We start from the raw sequence: 23,058 nt of genomic DNA, 5'->3' as shown, positions 1-23,058 counted from the left end.
TCTTTAAGACTACGCCTTCTCCAGAGATATCTTTAAAAGCGTTTTCACTTTAGAAAAAAACATTCCAAAGGAACCGTGAAGGAACAAGAAGCTGATGAACTGGCTCAGCCTGCTGTCTGAGCAAAGGAGAGAACTGGTGTGTTTAGAAAGCACTGAGGAATTAAAAGACACGTGATCTGGAGGCAAGATAAGAGCGACTGAGGACATCTAGAGAAAACACTTTGGAACAACAAGAGACGCCACAACTCCAAGAGCAAAACGCAAAAAATGAGATTTTAGAAGCATAGCAAAGGAAACTAAATGTAATCAAAAGGAAATTAACCATACTGCAAAACATAAATGTGGATGAGTTACTTTGCAAAAATATGACTGAATAAAACAAAATGAAGGCACAGTAGAACTGTTAAAAACAGTAGTTTCCGTCCAAAGAGTCATGATTTTTAGCAATGTTATTTATAAAGTTTCACAATTCTCCAGAAAGGGTTTTTCTTGAATAAAATGCCTTTTTTTAAAGGATAGAAAAATTTACATTTAAAGTAAATTATAAGCTATTCTAGCCAGTGGTGAAAAATACATGCTTATTGTTGTGATCTGTGTTTTCTGTGTATTTATTTTGAGGTTTTTCTGTGTTTATTAGCCTGTTCCCCTGTGAGTCTCTGCCTTCCCTGTTGATTTTTTCCCAGCTGTGTCTCATTTCTTTGATTACCCTCCCAGTGTATTTAGTCCCACCTGTTGTCTTTGTCTCTTGCCGGATCCTCGTCGTGTGTACCAGCCAGTTTCCCTGTGCCGCCTCTGTTGGACTTTCATTAAATCATTCATCACTTCATCCTGGGTCTGCCTGCGTCCTTCCTCACCATTCAACCACCATAGATCATGCCACATATGAGTTAAAAAAAAAACCCAACAAACACAGGAGCTTAAATCCCCAAGAATTTCTGACAGCTTGGTCAAACAAATATCCATTCATTATCTTTTTGTATCAGACAATTGTGTCGCTCACACTGATTGAATGAAAGACTTGCAAAAAAATGCATCCAATATGAATGTAGCATGTCATTAAGATTCTGGGATTGATTCCCTTAAAATACATTTTGGTAAAAAAAAAAATGTGTAGCCTTTTCACAAACTTGTAACAAGAAGTGTTTTCTTAGAAAAATCTGAATCTTTTGGGTCAGTCAAGAACATAAATGTCATTGAAGAACATATTCTGATTAACATTTCAATCTGATTATGTGTAACAGCCAACATTTAAACATCACTGTGCCAATTACTTGTTCTTAAGTCTTATGATTAATTTTTTTTCACTCTGAACAATAGGCATCATGTAATATCTTATATGAGCTGTTAGGTGTCATCTGTGTTTCTGTCTTCATCTGGAGAAGTAGAAGTAAAGTTTTAGACAACAGTAGCTTGGATAAATCGACACTCCCCTCAGGTCAGTGAAAAAACGTATTATGACTGAGACTGCACTTGAATAAACGCAGTTTTTTTTCCGCCCACAGAGTTTGTGATAACAAGGAACCACATTATTAGCATTTTTGGAGTGCGACACCATGAAGCTCTCACTCACTCACCCAGTTTCTGCAGACGGTGGAAAGGAGTTTAAAGCATCTTTAGCGCGATGGGAAAAATTTCACTTGATTTTAATGATAGAGCCAATTGGTGTCCACTTTCCTAAGTTTGTAAAGTTTAATATTGAATTAAAAATTGTGATGCCTTATTCATGCTTAAAATATTTGCATTAGAAGTGTCAAGTTGAGCTTTTCCCCATCGTTGAGGCTTACATTGAAAAAGAGGAGTAAAGTTGACTGATTTGCGCTACGCTTCACATAGCGTAGCGCAAATCAGTCAACTTTTCCTGAACAGTCACTGTTCAGGAACAGTGAACTGGCACTGTTCCTGAACAGTGCCAGTTCAGGAACAGTGCCAGTTCCTGAACTGGCACTGTGTTCCAGTTCAGGAACACAGTGCCAGTTCACTGTGTTCCTGAACTGGCAGCTTTGACCAGTTTAAGGTCATTCCAGTTAAGCAGAAATAACATGTTTTCTCTCTTTTTCCCAGAGGGATTGTTCTGCTCTCCTTGAAGAGTTGATGGACTGTTCATGAACTGGTTTTAGGTAGACACAATTTCTTAGTCTCTGTTTAAAATGTATATTTTTGCAAACAAAGCCAGCTTTGATAGCGTTAAAGTCTGCAGTGCACGACTTTTTTATAATACTGAAGAATCTTGGTCTTTCAAGATATCTACAGTGAAAAGTTGCTCTTGATGTCGTAAAAAAATCGGTTATCTATTATTGGTGAGAGGAACTGGATCACTGAGCTGGAAAATCATTGCGTTATTGCTTTGTGGTCTCCAGTCTTGTAACTGAATAGAAAAGTTTTTAGACTCACATTTCTTGCAGCAGAAAACAAATCAAAGATAGGAAGATCATTGTTGAGAATCCACTTGATTTATGATGTAGGAAAATGACCTTTGCAGACAGTGCATGCATGACCAGTCAGGATGTTTTCGATTTTGAACTAGACATAATCGAAGTTTCCAGATTTCTTGACAAACAGGAAAATATTCCTTAAATTCAGTGCTGAACTTAGTGTTGCCAATCCCATCTACACCCCATTTGTGCACAACCATATTTTTACACTGTATGCTAGCTGCTAAAATGCTAACTAGCTTGAGCATTCATGACACCCTGTGCTAGCTGCAGTGTAACAGAAAGAAAGGGGGACGGGGCCTGAGCAGCGCAGGGCAAATTGATTGTGCTATGACCCTCCTCCTGGCTCTGATTGGTTGTTGCTAGTTAGCACTGGCAGAAGGAAAAGAAGCTTGTTTTTTTCACAGATTATCTGTCTCATACCAAACTGTCACAAGATAATGACAGTTTCAACAACTATGTAAAAAATATATTTTATTAAAGTTACATACTGCAGCTTTAAGCTGCTGTTGCAAAGTTACTTTGTCACCGACCGTGCTGCTGTCAGTATTTGCCAAAAAAACTTTTTGCATGTGGCTAAGTTAGAAAATGTTATATTTCTCAGTGGAAAAACTAATGTATATTTACAGTTCATTCAATGTGCCATTTGCAAAAAGGCAAATTATTTTAGTCAATGCTGGGGGTGATTTATGGGCATTTTGACAGACTGTGAGTGTGGGAGCAGTTGTATTTTTCCAGGATTTTCCCTCTGTTATCTTTATAACCCATCAATTTAAAGCCAGACTGAGGTGAGGTTTCTGTGCAACTGATAAGACTCCAGTATGATAAGGAACACAGCTGAAAACAAAACCTGCCAGGTACAGTACCTCTTGCTTGTTAGCTCCACGGCTACGTGCAGATGTGTGTTCATGTTAAAGATTTTAAAGCGCCAAATAACAAAAAAGTTCTCTGCATTTAGAGACATCATGTTTGGTACAAAAAAATTCAGTGCAGAACCTTTGTTCAACTTTTAGTTTAAATAATAGGGTGTTCTAGTTGTTTTGCTCTTTTGGGTTTCTCTACTTTTTCAGATTAGTGTGGTTCATGTCTATGCAGTATGTCATTGGTTGATGTGGTTTGGTACTCTGTTTTATGGTCCGCGTATTCCAGAGAGTGTTTCCTCTGTCTGTTGGACATTCACTTACCAAACGTACAAAGCACAAGCATGCATTATGCTTGTCGCGAGCAGTAACATTTTTCTGTCCTCCAATCAGTGAACTGTGTTGTGTGACCCCAGTTGCTCTACTCTATGGACCTACAACTGAAGGTGGCCTGGGAATGGTATGGTTTGGGTTTTTCTATGAGTCACTTTCACAAAGGAAACAGACAAAATAGCATACTGAACTATGCTATTTTGTCGGTGTGCTCATTTTTACTGAGCACACCGCTCAGTAAACATGAGGCATAAGTGACTTTAAATGTGGCATGGATGTTGGTGCCAAACAGACTGGTCTGAACAGCATAAAATCTTTTGATCTACTAGGGTTTTCTAGCACAAACATCTTTAGGTAGCCAGAAAATGGTCAGAAAAAGAGAAAATACCCAGTGAGCAATGGTTGTTTGGATGAAAATGACTTGCTGGTGTCAGAAGAGATTGAGCAAAATAGTTCCAGATGAGAGAAATTGTAGCTCAAATAATCACTCAATATCTGCATCTACAAAGGTATAAAACATAAAACGTCAAAGCCGATGGGTAACAGCTGTAGAAGACCATAGTGTCTGGCAATCATCTTAGCTAAGAAAAGGAAAATTAGCTTACACTATTAAAACAGCTCAACAAAATAGACAAACTGGTCTGATGAGTTACAATTTCAGCTTAGCTTAAACAGCATTAAAGCATGGATCATTCTCTCTTATCACCATAATTCACCCATCCTCTGATGGCTGCTTCTTACAAAACAAAACACTATGCTAATAAAGTTTAAATAATCTCAAACTGGGTTCTTGAACATGAGAATGAGCTCACTGCAGTCCAGTGACCTCAAGCCAATTTACCAATAGGGTAACACTTTATTTGATGGGGTGAGCATAAGACTGGCATGACACTGTCATGAAGTCCATTAAAAGTGTCAACTTTGCATGATCTTGTAAATAATGACACTTTAATGCAAAGCTGGCACTTTTACTGGACTTTCAATGCAGCTTTTAAAGCAATTTTGCGTTGAAAGTGCCATTATTTACCGAATGACACTTCTTGACAACCGTTATAGACATTCATAAAGACTCCTTCATGTTCATGACAGGTGTTATGTCACTCTTATGCACACCCCATCAAATAAAGTGTTACCTAAAAGATGTGTACCTAAAATGTGTACCTAAAAAAGTGACCAGTGTGTCTGCATTATGTTGTCTTCTTAGTGTTTTTCATACCAGCAGGCTTTTTTCTACCCTCAGCTGGAGACTTTTCAGACTGTCCTTGAAAATATCAGCAAAAGCATCTCCTAATTAGACTGACATTTGTTTTAACATGTTGCCCATCCTCCATCGCTCCCGCCCCATACAGAAACCACATTTCTTCAAACACTCCACTCCCACTTTAACCTTTCAGACACTTCTTTCTGCACAAACATTCTTCTCCAGGGAATGTTTATGAATATAAATTGGTCAGTGATCCCATCACAGACCTAGTTTGAGAAGAACCTACTTTAACAGACTCAGGATCGCACCGCAACGTCATACAACCATGACTTCAGCTGGAGGCCCCATTGGCTTTTTGATGATTGCCCTGACAGCTCGTCTGTATTCTGATCAGGGAGGTAACATATTTTAGACTTCTCAATCGTTTGAACTAATCACAATCTTACATCTTCACTGCTTTTAGTCTTTTTGTTGCTTCATCTTCCGTTTCTCAGAGACAAAGACGTCCCGTACCTACCTGCTGCTCCTACTTCTCTGAATCTCGGCGCCATATGCCAGAAACATCATTGCCATCCCAGATACCTTCCAAGCTACTACCTTTGTCCGGTGCCAGCCATTTTGTCCGCCGTGGAAAGTCCATCAACCGCCTGGAGTCATGGTGTAGTTTATGCTGTGGAAAGCCAGAAGAAGAAGAACTGTGCTGCACCCAACAAGCGGTAAGCACCAGAGAAGTGGGACAGGGATTTGTTTTACTATCTATGACTGATAGATCTAGGGCTTGAAGGTCTCAGAGTTCTCACTTCATATTTATTTAATAACAATAGGCCTTACTGTTTGCCATTTACATTCAATGCTATACAATGACTCTGAACCACTCCTAATATTTTTATGAAAGAAGCTAGTCTTTAGATGTTTTCTTTTGCTCAACAGGTTAGCCTTGTTTTTGACCTGATCAAAAAAAAAGTTTTAGACCTTTATTTTGATACATTTCTCTTTTTTTACTAGAAATAATCAAGAACAATTCCTAAAGAGGTATTATTCTTGATGGAGTTTTTCTTGAAGTTTTCGTAAGCATGAAAATCTCTCTTCAACTCTATGGCAGTAATTTTTTCTTTCTTCTTCACAGTAGTCACTATTCCTCTCCCAGTTCTGTGAGAAAGAATTTTCCACCAAGACATTGGTATACGAGTGCTGTGAATACAAAGGTGAAGCTCGATGGAGCTGTTTCGACAGTGGCTTGCCGAACCAAAACTACAGCTGTGTGGAGGATTACGTTGCTGCCAACATGTCCCCAGAGCCAGGGTTCACCTTCAACCAGAGTGCATGTTAAATATGAGACAGATAATATAATCATTCTCATCAATAGAGAGCAAAGGAAAGCCCAATAAAGCAAATTACTATCTTTACTGCTTATCCATATCTTCTATCTCGCCTAGGCAGTCAGAATAAGACTGTAGATGGTGGTCTGACTGAGTTACTTTTTCTATTCTGATATATTAAACTTTTCAAGAAATATTGAATACCACATTTCAAAATATGCAGTTTAGTTTGCATGCTTATTGTTACCACTTTTACAAAACTGTTCTTTCATTAATTTCACACTCCTATATTTATTAAATGCACTCTGAAAATTCTGACATGGATTTTGTTTCAACTGGAGCTTCTGTAAAACCAGTGACAGACTGCAGGCTGGTCTTTGAGTGTTAAAGAAATGTAATACATCTGCAAGAAAGTGTAAAAGGTCTGCCTAATCTGAAACAAAAATGTGCTACACACATAACAAATAAACTTTTTTTTTTACTTTGACTGTTTTATTATGCATAGAAGAGAACCAGAGAAACTCAAACCACTTTAACCAATGTATAGGAAGCAACTACACTTCCTGTTTCATGCATTTTCAATATAAAAGCATAAACAAACCGCTACTTGTGAAACTTTTCTTAATTCAACATATTTCTCTAATTACTACTGCTTTCAGTACTTTATTTTACCTTTGTTTTTCAACATATCTTATATGTAAAATAATGCTAAATTTGATTCAAAATACTTCATTAATTCCAGAGGGAAATTAAATGCTGTTAAATTCTTAGTGGCTCAAAGTAACAACAGAAGTTTATTAAAATACTATAATTGGGCTAGTTCTTGGGCACAATCTGCATAAAAATACTTGCGTGTGGCAAGTGGTCGAGAACATAGAGAATGAATAACAATGAGATCAGTTTTTCTGGTTCCAAAATCATAGTTGAAGGACAAAGACTATTGATCTCAACATTTTCTTTCATTTTTTGGTGAAAGCTAAAAAACAATGAGATTGTTTAGAACTTTGAAAGAGATCATGAGTTCACCAATGACGCTACAAAAAAGAGATTGATTTTTCATTCAGTTCGACCAGTTCAGCTAAAATCTGAATTTATTTATGCTTCTAAATGTAAAATTCAAACAGAGTCCAAGCAAAGTTCTGAAGAAAGTCATTGTCAATGGTCCATAATTACTTTAGCTTCACTTTCTTACATTTTTTCCATAATGCCAACTCTAGTCCAAACATGTAAGTAGGAGCCCATTTCAAGTGCAGTGCAAACTGAAGACAGAAATGTCGACATCTACATCTGCTGAAACTTGCTTGTCTGATGTCATGTTTGCTGATGCCAGCTGTTTAGCTCATATCTTCTTACTTGTTATGATGTAATTTGCCCAGAATAAGTGTTTGTTTTTTCCTTGAATGTGCTTCTAAAATAAATAATGTTCTTTATAAATAAATTATTTTGTGTAATCCTGCATTTGCAAATTCATGTTTTTACTTTACTGTTTACATTACTATTGTACATAATGCCAAAATACACCACACTGAGAAGTGTAATTAACCTTCAATAACTATATTTCACAATCTAACAACTATTATTGTTCATGAGCAATGATATAAAAAACACTTTCAGCTAATTTTACATCCAGTTACTGAAGAACTTGGCAAGACTGTAAAGGATGAATGGGTCTTTTATTGTGAAAGTACCAGGAATTACCGGAAGCGCGGTGTGCGCTCGATTTGAGCCACTCACAGAAACTGCCGCATCCGCATTGCTTCCTTGTTTACGTGTTTTGTGGGAATCCTAACTTTTAGAGGACGGTTTATTCTTTTTGTGGAAGGCCGTAGAACTCCGTCACCAGATTCTAGGGTAAGTTGGCCATTAAGGACTTTACTTCTTTTTGTTATTCATAGCTTTAGCGCTGTTGGTTAAAGTGGTGTTAGCGGTTAGCCTCGTCTGTAGACGTCGCCACCCAGTGATCCAGTTAGCACTAAGGGTAACCTACAATATGTTCTGCTTTTATCGTTCACGCTCTATTTTTTATTTTTGGCACTTGCAGGCACAATTTAAACGAAAATTCAATGTTATTGTAGTTACAGAAAGTTTTGCCCATCCTATGTTAAGATTCCACATACCCAGAGTTAGTCACCGTAGCTTGTATTTAGTCAAGCTTCAACAGGAGTATCTTGTTATTGATGAGGTTCTGCTTGTCTGCCCAGATCCAGACCCGAGTTTCATTTGAACCCAGTCTGGTTTCCTGTCTGAATGGCCACAGCATCCGAGGAGCCTCCAGGTCTTCAGGGCCACTCTTCCAGTAAGCTCAGGGCTGATTTTCATATATATATATATTTTTATTTATGTTGTGTAATTTAAGCCAAAAGTTACAAATCCATGATTTGATTATACGTAACTCTGCTTAAAGTTTGTCTAGAGTAAATATTTTCATCATCTGAAAAGTCAGTGCACCCTCCCCCTTATCTTACTCTCTTTGGCTGAAATAACTTAAGAGACATGCTTCTTTTAGCTATCAACATGTCTGACCTCAGTCTGAATCTTAGGAAGGATTGTCCCACTCCTTCCTTTCAGATATCAGGTATTCCAGGGGTTTCTTGCATGTACAGCCTATTTCAAGTATCTCAAGAGCATCTCAAAAACATAAAAAATTGGTCTCTGATTCTGCCTATGTCTCCCCCATTTTTTTATTTTTCTGCAGCAAAGCATTTTCACATTCTGACTTGTCCAGCTCTGTGCCTCAGAGCTGGGGTATAGTTCTTTTCCTGGAATGCTGCATTGTGTTTACACCAAACATCCTCTGTTCTGGTGTAGAAATATCTAGTTTTAGACTCATCTGTTTCAAAGAGTAGCCCTGGCCTATGTTAAAAAGATCTCAGTCAAATCTTTGGTCTTTGTTTTTTTAATATTTGAGGTTTGCTCTTTTATTGTGTGCTGTTAGTAAGAAACTGCAACACTTAATGCAACTGCCTTTCCAGCCCAAAAAGACTGCATTGAGTTTTAGATAATTGTTATCATCACTTCTACCGTTTGCAAGTTACATAAACAAAATATCAGGATTAACTTTTAGGTCCTTATTGTGCAACCCGTACTGCGTCCCTTTGGACACAAAAATGTGTGCCATGAGAGTATTAATTGCACATTTTCTAATTTCTTTCTTCTTTTTTTTCCTCTTAAGTTGTCAGTTTGCATATCAGATATTCATGTTTTTCTGTTCTTTAATTCAGTAAGTGAAAATGAAGTTATTTATTTTTTATTAAAATAGATTTTCCAGTCTGATATATGCATAGTTGAACTTTAGAGGGAAAAATTGTTTCTAAATAAAGTACTAAAATAACAAAAATGCCCTAGAGTTTGTTTTTAATTTATTTTTGATTGAAAATATTAAACTTTTTTTTTTATCTTTTAATTGCCAGTAAAAAAAAAAGCACAACACAAACACAAAGGGTTGATATTTTTCCCCCCAAACTAAATTGCAAATTGGAATTTTGTAGGATTAGTATTACCTAAGCCCAGAACTGTGAAAAAATGACCAACTTTAGTTATTTTGATCGTCTATTTTTTATGTCAAGTGGTTTTGAAATCTGTCAAAAAGTAAATATTTGGTAAATGGAAAGTTTCATTGTTTCCTATAAGGGAAACAATGAAATAACAGGATATTTTGTAAGGGTTTCAACACAAAGCAATGAAAACAACTTAAAAACAGAAATCAAACTGAAATGTTATTATGTTAAAAAATAATTCTGAATTGGAGTCAATGATATAAAAATGCTGAAAGGAAACGCATGAATCTATGTAGGGAAATTAAACACTGGAGGAAAAAAAAGAAGAAAATTCCCCTGTAAATCATATCTAATCAAACAGCCTTCCCATTGTATCTACTGACCAATACTAAGTAAAACTTTATTTATATAGCACCTTTCAAGGTAAGAATCACAAAGTGCTTCAAAAAAACAAAATAACAGGTAGACAAAACAAAAGTAACAAAGGCAGATTTAAAAAGAGTCGCTGAGCCAGAAACTTGTCAGATCCAATCTAAATGGGTCACACCTAATCACATGGGAAACATGCTACTTCCGACTGCAGTCAGAGCTCAAAAAGCACAAAACACAACAAATAACTCCAGATTTCAGAACTAATAATAATCTAATTATTATTTACATAAAAAAACCATTTGAAAAGAGAACTACCTGTGCTGGAGACACCTGTCTGTGTTTCAGTTTCTAGAAAATATTTCTTTGTTCCTCATTGGCACAGTTTGAATTGGTTTTTTTAATACTGGTTTAATTCCTTCCACTGCACTCAAAGACCTGCCGGGTCAGTTTTGGAGGGCACTGTCTTCTCTCAAAGGTAATGAATGAGGTTGGTCTGCATGTTTGTGTTGGAGCCCAGCTGCAATGTCTGCTTTTTATTGTAAGGAATGACAGTTGAAGCTGTGTTGCACAAAATAATTACGTCCAGTGAAGAAACTGCCTTTGCTTGGTTACCTAACTACCTAACGATTTTTACTTAACGCACGTTTCTTCCCTCTTCTGCCTGCAGACTCGACTGGGAACCGAAAAAATGTTGCTTCAGAGGTGAGCCGCAACACATTAGCTGGAAACTCTCAGTTGGGACACACAGACACAAATCACCATGACAGTATGGAGTTTAGCAACATTTTGCTGACATCCCATCTTCTCCTTCCTGTTTGAAACATAAGAATGGTGCTTATTGCTTCAGACTCAAGACTTCTTTGCCCTGCCTGACTTTCTGCTGTCTTGTGTTTGGACTGACAGAGTCCGAGCATCAGCACGTCTCAGGCCCTGAAAAAAACCATCGGCCATCGGGGAGTTGATCCCACGGGGGAGACCGTCTACAAAAAGGTGCCTTTATAGATAGTAGCTCTTTATGAGCCAGCAGAACTTCATAGTGTCTGGACTTCCGCTAGAGTTTGTGACATATAATCTTATAATCCCTTGCAAAAGTATCCACCCCTTCAGACCAACAAAAAGTAGTACATAATTGTGAAGTGGAGGGATCATGATGCATCGTTTTCAAAAAGGTTTTACTGATGAAAATGTTAAAAAGGGTACATTTTTTCTTGCCACTTTTCAGGTTTGTGAGGAGGATAGCAGTTTGTAGATCCCTCCACATGAACGGTGGATCTCCAGTTCCTCCAATCTTACCTTAGCACGCTTGTTTTTAAATCATGTCCTATCTGACAGTTTAACAAGCAGACTTCATGTCTGAGTGCCAAAAGAGGCCAAACACTTTTACTCTCACAAATGGAGCAATGTGACATTTGCTCTGATGCTTCACTTGACATACATTTAGAAAAAACTCTTACTTTTTTAGAACTTGCTCTGTCTTGCTCTGTGATTGTGTCAGTCGCAACGAACAAGAGAATAAAGAGAAAGTAGAACAGGTGGTGGAGAAAGTTAACCGGGAGACAGAAAGCTAAAAATAGAAGAGAGGAAGAAGGATGTAGAGAATACAGAGGATACATCCAAACACATTTGGAACCTGTTTCTACGCTGGCGGAAAGAGAGAAAGAAAAACGAGAAGCTAGATGACACAACAGTGACATATGCATATCCAACAACAGCAAATGCCACTGAAAACTGCATGGTGCTAATTAAAGGAAGCTGTATTTAGCCCAGCATAGTGTATCTGTAAATACACTATGCTGTATTTACACTGAACACCTGCGTGGCTGCTTCTAATTAATGCTATTAACGCCAGCCTTGTCAGTTCAGGTGCGTTGCCTTTGGCAGTATTGTGGTTTTGTCACAGTCTTTAAATCTTTGGTTATGGTTTAAACAGTCTGAGGATTTCAATGCTTTAGATATTGTTTTATAACCCAGTTCTGCTTTAAACTACTTCCTGGTCTGTCTGCTGTGTTCACTTATGTTCTCTAACAAACCTGTGAGGCCTTCATAAATAAGATTAATAACTATTTACTAATATGGCGACTTCTGCAGCCACTTGGCTGCTGTGGATTTTATTGTAGGGGTATCCGAGTAAAGGAGGCTGAGTACAAATGCCTGTTACACTTTTTAAAATCTAACTTGGTGATATTTTGAAAACCATCCTCCCACTTCACATTTATGCACTACTTAGTGTTTGCCTGTCAACATAAACTATCAAAAATACTGTTAAGTTTGTGGCCAGTACTATAACAGTGGAAAAGTTCAAGGAGTATCAATACTTTAACAGTGCTGGAGTTTTAAATTAAATATGTTTCTATCTTATCAAGTTTTATTTAAATGGGGCTTTTATTAGTAGTCATTATTGTTAAGCTGATTATTGTCACTGTAATAAAGTCGTTCCTGAGATTTATTCTTCTATCAATGGTATGATGTCAACATTTCACAATTTCAAATGTGTATAAATTTATACCTTACGTTCATAAACCATCGGTAACATCTAGTCTTTTATCGTACATTTAAACATGCAAGTATTTCCTTCTATCCAGACAACATCTTCCACTCTTAAAGCGGCCATACAGTTGGGCATCACACACACGGTGGGCAGCTTGAACCAGAAACCTGAGAGAGATGTGCTGCTGCAAGACTTTGAAGTCGTGGAAAGCATCTTCTTTCCCTGGTGAGTTTGGAGAATTATTTAGCAAGGAGTTTGTTGTCTCATGCGGATCGATTTCTTTTTATTTGTCGTCTGTGTTGAGAAAATTAATGTCCCAGCTTTGTAATTTTCTGGCAGCGAAGGCAGTAACCTGACACCGGGTCATCACTACGGAGACTTCAGGTTCAAAACATACGCTCCAATTGCCTTTCGTTACTTCAGAGAGATGTTTGGCATCCGGCCTGACGACTACATGGTACGTCTGTCCACATTATACAGGATAACTGAATAATGAAAAGAATGAGGATAATGGGTAACCAGAGAGCAATGGAGTTTTGGCACGAGAGAGGCGGGGCTTTTTCCACCCATTAGTGTTACTAATTTTAGAGTTGGTGTTACTGTTTTTAGAGGTAATGTTACTATTTTTAGAGTTGGTGTTCTTTTTCAGTTCTTATTTTCATACTTTACTCTGATTTATTTACAGTATTCTCTGTGTAACGAGCCTCTGATCGAGCTGTCGAGTTCCGGGGCCAGTGGATCTCTGTTCTACCTCTCGAGTGACGATGAATTCATTGTTAAGACAGTGCAGCACAAAGAGGCAGAGTTTCTCCAAAAACTGCTTCCGGGATACTTTATGGTAAGATCTGATTCAATGCACACTTTTCTCAAGCTGGGCCTCAGGGCAGACGGTCTTGCATGTGTTGAATTTTTTCCAGCTCATAAACGCCTTATTTGCATCAGAAGGTGATTACCAGGGTTCTGCCAAATTGAGGCTGAAGTACTACATTCCTTTGAATCGGCTGAGTCATAAATACAGAGGATAGGATTGAGAAATACCGTAGTTTAAGACACAAGATGTGTTGCAGTATACTTATCCTTGTAGTGATCATTTCCTCCTGACATATTAACTATAACAGGAAACATGGCGTGATTAAACAATACTGTTGATTTTCCTTCCAGTTATCTGATAAGAACAAAGTCTATGCTTATATGGTTGGCTTCAAGGAACCACAATGCAAATAATGTGTCATTGCAATATTTAGTGATAACACTGACTGACCATTTACCATTTAATACTGGCTTCACGTGATTTTTCTAATAATAAAATACCTATTGGACCAAATCAACACCTCTGTTGTAAACATGCCCATATTCTACAATTATTTTAATCTAAAGAGATTGACAAGAGAAAGAACTTTGTGTAGAAAAACTAAGTACACCCTACTTGCTTCCATGTAATTTAAGAGAGTAGTAATTAGCTGATTTGATCATTTTCATCTGTGTCTGCTTCTATGGAGGCAGGATTTTGGTCAGTTTGCTGTTTCTGGAGCAATTAGGTGTTTAACACAATGACAAGATGGAAAGACTACAGCAATGATCTTAGAGAAGTAACCAAGAGATTCTATACAAGTGGAAAAATTTTATATAGCTGACATTGTTGAAATATTTCAACATATTTCAATATGTTAAAATATGATTCAACATATTTCTGATTTTCTACAATCAAGGATGATTTAAAAATAATCTTAAAGCTTACAGTAAAGATTGTGTCCTGACACACAAAACAAAGGAGAGTATTTTTCTTTAGGTTGTACAATTGTTCAGATGGCCATCAAGAGAACTCAGACTAACTTACAATTAGGGCTGAAACAATTAATCGGGTTATTTGTAATTAATCAATTATTGAAATAATTGTCAACTAATTTAGTAATTGAAAAATTGTTAACTGGGGTATGCAGACTCAAAAATGACAACTGCTGAAAGAACAACATATTGAGGGCAACAATTAAGCCAAAATTGTACAAAAAACATTTGCAGTTAAGAATTTACCTTTGTCTGTGAATATGTTCTATGCAAAACTCCTTAATCTAAAGATTGTGGCAAAGGGTTAGCTTTTTTTTCTGTACAAACAAACAAACAAACAAACAAAAAAAACAACAATTAAACACCTTTTGCTATCCATTTATTAATCGGAAATCCAAAAATATAGATCAGCCATACATTATTGATGCTAAGTCAAGCACTGGTGGTTGTTACAAGTGTTCTTGTAACAACCTTGCAGATTCATCCTTTGCTATAAATGATCAGGCGTATATGAAAGGAATGCCTATGTTATTGCATCTTTGCAATAAAATTTATATTTTCTCATTTTTAAAAAATGATTTGAATTATTTTCATTTTTTAATGTATTTCTAATGTTGTATAAAAATGGTTTAATGAAAAACCTTCAGTATGTGCCAATGTTTTATTTATCTGATTAATCATCAGAATAACCAATAGATTAATAACTAAATAATTATGTATGTTTGGAAGTAAAATTTTAATTGCCTTCTTCTGTGATTTCTTTTCTTCTGTAGAACTTGAACCAGAACAAGCGGACCTTATTACCAAAGTTTTATGGGCTGTACTGCGTCCAAGCAGCCGGTAAAAACATCCGCATTGTCGTCATGAACAATCTGCTGCCCAGTTCGGTACGGATGCACGTCAAATTTGATCTGAAAGGCTCCACTCATAAGCGACGAGCCAATCCCAAAGAGAGGGAAAAGGCTGTTCCCACATTCAAGGACCTGGATTTCATGCAGGACATGAGTGATGGTTTATTCCTGGAGCCAGACACGTACAATGCTGTTTGTAAAACTATTCAGAGAGACTGTCTGGTAAGAATAAATACATAGTTTACTACTAGTTTAATGTGGGGTTTTTTTTATGACTTAGTTTGTCTGACTTGGTTTCAGCTGTTGCAAAGTTTCAAGATAATGGACTACAGTCTGCTAGTGGGAATTCATAATTTAGATCAGGCCTGTCGAGAGCAAAATACAGAAGCAGCAGCAGAAGGAGCCGTGAGGCCGCAAGTCCAGAAGTCCCTGTACAGCACAGCTATTGAGGCCATCCAGACTGAAACGGGACGAGTGGAGCCAGTGGACCAGTGAGTGAAAATGAGAAGGTCTTGAGTTCTGGTCAGAAGGTTACATCCACTTATGGACATGAATGTGGTATTAATTTGGGGCTTTAAAATGCTTATTTCAGCTTTTTCCAGGTTTCAGTTATTGTAAACCACATAATTTAATATTAAAAACAATAATTTCAAGCAAACATATACATTTAATATAGATTTCATCTAATCCACATGTCACAAATTACATATTCTGCTAAATTCACACATCCTCAATGGTAGTTACAAAACACTTGAGTTCATTTAAATGGCATGGTTTCTCAGCATGAATCTGGCTATTAAATCTACAAGGGTGGGCGATATGGACCTGCAACTTTATGACAATATTTTGTGGTACTAGTGTACCATTGTAAACTATTTCTTTAGGTTATTATATAGCTGTGGCACAGCAATCATAGGCCCACAAACCCATTAATTGGAATTTATTGTGGCAATGATAAATTAAAATTCTTATGTGAAGAAATATTTCACAATAACTGATACGATAAATGCTCACTCCTATTCCAAAAGTTCACTATTACCCTGCTTTAACCATTCCAAGACTATTTTTGATATGTGTTTAGGTTCATCGTCCTGTTAGAATACCTAACTATGTCTATGTGACTTTATAAGGAATTAAAACTGGTTTATGTTGTTCAGAAAACCTTAGAACCACCAAGGTGCAAATTGGAAACTTCTGCAGTTAAGCTAGTTTCATGTCTGCATAAACTGACAGAAGGTCCAGACAGAGATCACACATTCATCCAACAAGAGTAATGCCAGAAGCTTGCAGATGACTACAAAAAACTGTTTAGTTTCTCTTCACCTTGTAAGGTAACATTTAACCAGATGTTACAAAAAATGTATGTACATATTTGAGCTTTTATGTATGATTTTTTTTTTACCCTTGTCTGGTATAGTCATTTCATGCTGAAAAACCAATTCAAATGCTCCATTGAAAGCATTGAAGAAGGTACAGTACGTAAGCTTGATTGAGAATAAAACGGCCCACTAATTGTGTTTAATTTTTCAGGACCGGAGGGATCCCTGCACGAAACTCGAAGGGCGAGAGGCTGCTGGTGTACATTGGTATTATTGACATTCTGCAGTCCTATAGGTGAGTGTGCATGTTTGTGCCTTTGTTTAGTAAATGAAAACCAAAACACAGCCTTCATGGAAAAAGCAATACATACACAGATCAGATCAACAAAACGCTCCTAGATCATTTGTTTTTTAGCAGCAAGACTCGAAGCTCACACACACTACTATTACAAGTTTACAGAAACTTAAAACTTTGGATTGGGCTTAACAAACAAAAAAACTTTTGTGCAGACTCTGTGAACAGCTTAAGTGAAACAGAAACCTATGTGTTGTGTTAAACTGGGTTCACTTAGCATGGATGAAGCTGTGCACGGAAGCTCTCAGACATCCCTGAGCTTCATTTAGTAAATAAAAGGTTTTGTTTGGTTCTGTTCATTTCACCCTGTCGCCAATTATTTTCACAATTTTGACCGTTCTCTCTTGTCATACTCAATGTTTTTGAGTACCAAGGAGAGCTAATACTTAAGGGCATTAATATGAAATGCAAAGTTCATGGTGCAAAGTTCATGGTGAGTTGGGTGAAAGGGCAGTGTGTTGGTATGAAATTGAAAATCTATGAAACTGATCTGATTGATTTTTGCTGTATATTTTGTGTGAATTGTTTTGGTTGAATCTACACGATTCTAGAATTGTGCTGCTCATGGTGGCAGCATGTTGGTGTAGCTCTGATTTGTTATTTTCGTAAACTTAGTTTGTAATTCTTTGGTTGAGGCTTTGGATGTTTGGACAATTGTTCCCTCTGGTTCTGGACGCTGTGCAGCTGGAATTACTTTTCCTCTCAGACTGCTGCTACGATGCATAACTATTGCTACAGTTTTACAACTGGGAGCACCTGATTAGCATCTCAAAAGCTCTGATAATACCTGAACTGTGACACCAAAGCAAAGGAGTTCAAAAGGAGAATTCATGGATGACCATAATGGACAAGGATCATATCCTCAAATCCAGTATGTCTCTGCCAGGCTTTCTAACCAAACGCCCAGACAGCGATCAAATCGGCAAAAGCAAATGATGTGGATTAGCAGTGGTTGCCTACTGGTGGTGTCAATGTGGAACATTTTCTCTGCTGCCCAGATTTGAGCTGTTTGCATTGTAATGGCTATCATAAGACTGTCGTAGATGACCAGTCTCTTCAGTCAGAGACCTCTTCTTATTCATTGCAAGACTGACTGCTATTGAAGGTGCTTCCTGTTCACGGCATCACTGTCCACAATGACTGTTTGAAGATACATGGATGATATGAGTTTATAACATTTAATTTTCTTTTGACGTAAAGTGTTTTTAAATTGAACTGAATGTTGAATTGAATTAAATGTGTTTTGTCATGTCGCTTCAGTAACAGGCCTGGGATCTGTGTTTGTTTTGTTTTTTGCAGATTAGTAAAGAAACTAGAACATTCCTTTAAATCCTTGGTTCATGATGGGGTGAGTAGTTTCTAGTTCTTTGTTGGTTTGTTGTGGATGAAAACACAGGTTTGAACATAAACCTTTTCTCCCCACTCAGGACACTGTATCAGTACACAGGCCAAGTTTTTATGCGGAGAGATTTCAAAGGTTCATGAGCAATGTGGTTTTCAAGAAGGTGCCAGGTAAAGTTTATGTTAAATCACTGTTAAAAAAAAAAAAAAAAAACATCCCAATTTTACAACTTGAGCTCCTAATTTGCTCTTTACTATCTTGCATGTAGTAAAAGCCTCCCCAGTTAAGAAGCGTCGTGCTAACGGTCCTGCGAAGAAACCTGCTGGCTCTGGGCTCTATCTATTGACTCAAGCCAGCTTCCAGCAACCTTCACTCCAACAACAAGTCAGCACTGACACTAAGGAGGACACCGAGGGAGTCATCGGTAAGAGAAATAAGAGCGCAGCTGCTTCAGTTGTACTGTGGGAAACAAAGTTTTGCTGATAGCTGAAAACATGTGTTGGCATGTGAAGTGACGCTTTCATAATCCAGTAATACAGGTTTATCCTCTTCTCCCACCCAGGCATTCAGTCTGGTCGACCTGACCTCCTCCTGCAGAGCTTACCCCACAGCGGCAGTGCTGTCAACACTCCTACAACTCCAACTTTTCTATCTCTCACTCCCACAATACACACTCTGTCTCACTCTCAGGATACCTTAAAGAGTGAAGGAGAAGGTGGAAGTGAAACACCCAGCAGACACCAGGACAGCAGCAGCCCCCAGAGGTTAGATGGAGCATTTCATCTCGGTTTAATTATAAAGAGCAAGTAATTCTCAACAAATGTCACGTCAGTGGACTTCACAAACTGGTCCAATTCAAATCCAGTTACACTAGCTCTGAAATGTACAAACGCCCTGTAAAAATGGCAGGTATTTCTGATGTAATAAAATATACTTTAATTATTTTTTAAAGTTTTTCCATGTATAGTGTGATATATATTCTACACAATTCAAGAGAGACATAATTTAGAAATCTAAAAAATAAAAAGCTACATTATCCTGGTTGCGCAAATATAAATAAATAGCCTTTGGTTCTTTTTCAGCATTAAGTCTTGAGTTCACAACATCCATCATAATAGAGAATCTGATTGTGTTCAGAGAATTATCCTTTACTCCAGCTAGATTCTTGATGTATGAGGTTCAAGAAGTGTCAGTGAGTTGAATTCATGAATTCCATTTATTAATACCAAAATACAGCTGGTCCAGCCATGCAGGTTCTCATAGTAAGGTTTTTTGTTAATAAAATACCTAAATACCACACCTTTGATTGATGCCAGTTGAATCAACAAAAGTCCCTTAATTGTTTTCAGGGCTGAAAAACAGAAGGTCAGAATTTTAGTTGTTATGCTGAGTGTATAACTGGAGACTCTACCATCGGTTTCCAGGATGTTCACAAGCAGTGGAATACCAGATTCAGGAAATTACCAATCAGAGCCAGGAGAAAGGTTTTAGCGCTCTCAATCATGCTCATGTACATGCTACTCTACGTGCTAATGGCGGAGAAAGAACTTAGTTACAGGAAAACTGTTTATCTGCCATCATCGAAGCTGTAGCTTGGCAGAGAACAAACTGGTAGTGAGGGAATGACTGGTGCTAAGACCCGCCTCCTGGCTGTGATTGATTGTTCCTAGTTAGGAACTAGATTTTTTTTTTCTAATTTTTCCCCTCATACCATACTGTCACAACATAGTGACAGTATGGTATGCAACAGTGCAAAATTCACATTTTGCACTGTTGCAAAATTCACATTGCAACAATGTCTTAAATTTTAAGACATTTAACTGGTCTTAAAATTTCGATCAGGAGTCTATAATTTCTTTATCTCCTACACGTCTGCTTTGAGACTTTCAATTAACTCTTGATCTGGCCTTCTACTTTGTGCTTGTTTCCAGTGGCATCAGGCAGGACATGATTCAGTGAGGAATGGATATTTTAAAGTTTTTCAAGAAAGTGTTAAGCATCACTGCTGGTAATAAGAAAAGTTAGCTTCAACCCACAGCTAACATAAAGTCATTACATAAATATAATTAATGAACCAACCAATTGCTCCCTGTTTGACAAATAAAACCCTGGCTACATACTTCGTATGAGAGAAAGTTACATTCCAGCGCTAAAAGAATGCTGCTGCTTAGCAAACTACTTAGTCAGAAATGCACCATGAAGGTCCTGTTGTTTATAGAGTGAAGTGTGCATTCTTTTATCACGTATTATCTTTGGGTGGACTTTCTTATGGAGCATCTAATATTTTTCCCCACTTCACACATGGTTGCTTGCACACAGTGGAACAGGGGTGAGCTCATTCACGTGTGATTGTCATGAGTGGATAATAACAATAATAATAATTCACTCATAAAAATAACTTCACCAACCCTATAGACCTGTAGGAGTCAGGACAGAGGAGCACAGAGAGTGAGAGAGGAGGGATTTTTTCAGGAAAGGTGAGTCTAGCAAGTAAGGTTGGCCACCATCCAGCAGAGGTCGCCACTGGTCATCCTTAAGGGAGCCAGTTGATACAGGAATAAAGATGGTGGGCCATTCCTGAATATGAATGGCCCATACAGAGTCTGATGTGGAATGCAAAATGCACTTTATGCAGTTCTGGTTTGAAATTTAAACATTCAACAAGCTCCTTAAGGTTCAACATAAAGTGACTATTAAACCGAGCTGCATGATGAAGCAGCATCAACTGCTCCGTCAAGCATCAGTAACTCAAAAATTACTATTGTACTATGAAGGCGAAGATGTGATACCAGAAAAGTAGAGGGTATTATGCAAAAAAAAATTGTAACATGATGGAAAAAACCATGACGCCAATAAGCATGGTTGAGTTTTGAGGGTTGTTGAGTTAATTACCTTAAAGGAGCAAAGTTTTAACATTCCTTCTAGAGCAACCACAGACTGTACTTCTCCATGAGAATCTCATACAGGAGTATTGAGTTTCACATATTTTATTATTTTCTTTTCTTTTCCTATTCTGCAACTTCAGATGTTCCTGTTTTGTTAGATTGTATAAATATGTCTAAGTTTAATGATGTAAGAAAACAATAACTGTCTGCATGTCCTACTAAAAGGCATGCAGTTCTAAATCTGACAAACGTCTTGAGTGAATCACACTTGCAAAACATTACTGAAAACAAAGGAGGTAATGGTGGCCATAAAAAATTTTTGCTTATAAAACAGAGGCTGGATGTTTCCCCACAGGTATGTTGACTATGTACAACTTCCTTGAGTAAGACATGTTTCTCTGAAGGCAAACATCCAAGTAAACCAAAAGTGCCTGTAAGCAACTGCTGTTCCGAAAATCCTTTAGTGCACACTGTCAGCTGCACTCCTGGCTGCATCAAACATTGGGTCAGAAAAGACTTCACAGTCTCACAGTCATGCCAATTGAAAAAGACTTGGCGTCTGAGTCACAACAGAGTAATAAACAAGTTTTCGACTCTTAAAAACAAACATTATTCTTTGATGCTTTCACCCCAACAAGTGACTGGCAATAGCAGCCATCTTATTTGAAAGTGTTGTGCTTCATGGTAACACAGTAGTGTTTGAATACAATTTAATGAATAAGTATTTGTAAAATACAGCAATGTAATTGTGTGTTTTTTGTTTTTTTTGACAGTGCTGTAAACCTACATCTTGTGTTGTATATTTAAAATCCAATGGCTTCCTAAAACTTATACACAGAAGGCTACTACCTCTGTTAAATCTGTTGACAAAAAAGGAAATGAACTTCTCAGTTCTTACTAGCTGTTTGAGAAATTTTGTACTCACCTATTACATTTGCCTATATCCTGTGGATATCCTGAGGATTTAGACCCCTTGTCCTTAAAACCTAGTGATGCTGGATCAAATCTGGGCTGAACTGCTCCCCTTCGTCGTCTTCCTCAGACCTGCAGAGCAGTTTTTCTTTTAATTCTATTACTCTGGACAGAAAGGCTTGAGCAGACTCCTTTGGGTTTGGGAGATGTCCATTAGTATGTACTGCAGGTCCAATGATGAGTCATCTTTGTAGTGACAAAGAGATCTCTGAGATGAAGGCCAGGGCTGACAGCTTTGATGACGGTTTCAATTATTTCATTCTCAGAATATCCCATCTCGAGTCCTGACTCAATCTGGTTATTGAGACTGGTGAGATAAAACTTGTCTTTAAGTCCTCCCTCCCCAATCTTACTCTATATATTAAAGTCTTTCTTTAATGTGACTTTAGTTACTCTTTAGGTACTCTGTAGGTTCCAGGAGGATTTGCCTTTGTCGCCAATTACTGCCATTGTGCTCACCTTTGCCCCCAAAGCTCCAATTTTCTTCTCCAGGATGCAGTGTTCTTCTTGCACCTGCTGAAGTTGCTTGTGTTCTTGCTCGGGTTTTTCTATAGGAGCATTTTCTGACTTTTGAGATTCAGGTTCAACTGTTTCATGCCCTTTGAACCCGCCACCTTGAACCCGTTTCACTGCGCTTTAGATAATGGCACACTTTGACGAGTTCTGGCTTCTCTAAAGTTCATAGTGTTGTGATGATTTCATCCAGTACTTGCTCCATGTAGACTTGCCTGTCACGTCTAGGTTCGGCTCTCAGGTAGGATGCTTATTTTATCTCCTGGCAAGATTATGTTAAAACTTGTGACAAAACTTGTGACGTGACAGCAGACGCACAGATTAGTGTGCAATAAAGTGTCTTTATTCTGTGAAAACAGAAATCATCTTCTTGAGTAATGGCTTTGCTGTGATGCTGACTTAACTGTTCAGCTTATGCTTACACTGAGTTTCTAACGCGTTTATGCTATGCAGACTAAGGCTAGTTCACACAGCAGGTGTCGATACTGAAATTCGATTTTTTTTTGTTTTTTTTTTTGTTTTGCGTGGTTC

At 37.6% G+C, this 23,058-nt stretch overlaps 1 protein-coding gene across 2 annotated transcripts in view; it reads left to right on the top strand.

The window, feature by feature from the left end:
* Positions 1-7,852: 7,852 nt before the first annotated feature.
* Positions 7,853-23,058, top strand: part of LOC103130968 (phosphatidylinositol 4-phosphate 5-kinase type-1 alpha-like) — an 18,051-nt gene continuing 2,845 nt past the window's right edge. The window contains exons 1-15 of one of the 2 annotated variants that reach the window (XM_016666308.1): positions 7,853-7,999; positions 8,350-8,444; positions 10,451-10,492; positions 10,685-10,719; positions 10,921-11,007; positions 12,600-12,730; positions 12,845-12,962; positions 13,191-13,343; positions 15,064-15,363; positions 15,442-15,632; positions 16,672-16,755; positions 18,115-18,163; positions 18,243-18,327; positions 18,426-18,581; positions 18,720-18,921. In XM_016666308.1, the coding sequence (XP_016521794.1) occupies positions 8,396-8,444; positions 10,451-10,492; positions 10,685-10,719; positions 10,921-11,007; positions 12,600-12,730; positions 12,845-12,962; positions 13,191-13,343; positions 15,064-15,363; positions 15,442-15,632; positions 16,672-16,755; positions 18,115-18,163; positions 18,243-18,327; positions 18,426-18,581; positions 18,720-18,921 (1,682 nt within the window). In that variant the 5' untranslated portion in view covers positions 7,853-7,999; positions 8,350-8,395. The remainder of the gene's footprint in view (positions 8,000-8,349; positions 8,445-10,450; positions 10,493-10,684; positions 10,720-10,920; positions 11,008-12,599; positions 12,731-12,844; positions 12,963-13,190; positions 13,344-15,063; positions 15,364-15,441; positions 15,633-16,671; positions 16,756-18,114; positions 18,164-18,242; positions 18,328-18,425; positions 18,582-18,719; positions 18,922-23,058) is intronic. The other variant, XM_007542506.2, reaches the window with a different exon arrangement.

The sequence above is a fragment of the Poecilia formosa genome, unplaced genomic scaffold (assembly GCF_000485575.1).
Source record: "Poecilia formosa unplaced genomic scaffold, Poecilia_formosa-5.1.2 Scaffold701, whole genome shotgun sequence".
In the NCBI taxonomy this organism is placed as follows: domain Eukaryota; kingdom Metazoa; phylum Chordata; class Actinopteri; order Cyprinodontiformes; family Poeciliidae; genus Poecilia; species Poecilia formosa.
The sequence above is the reverse complement of the archived record's forward strand: the minus strand, read 5'-3'. Positions and strand labels throughout refer to the sequence as shown.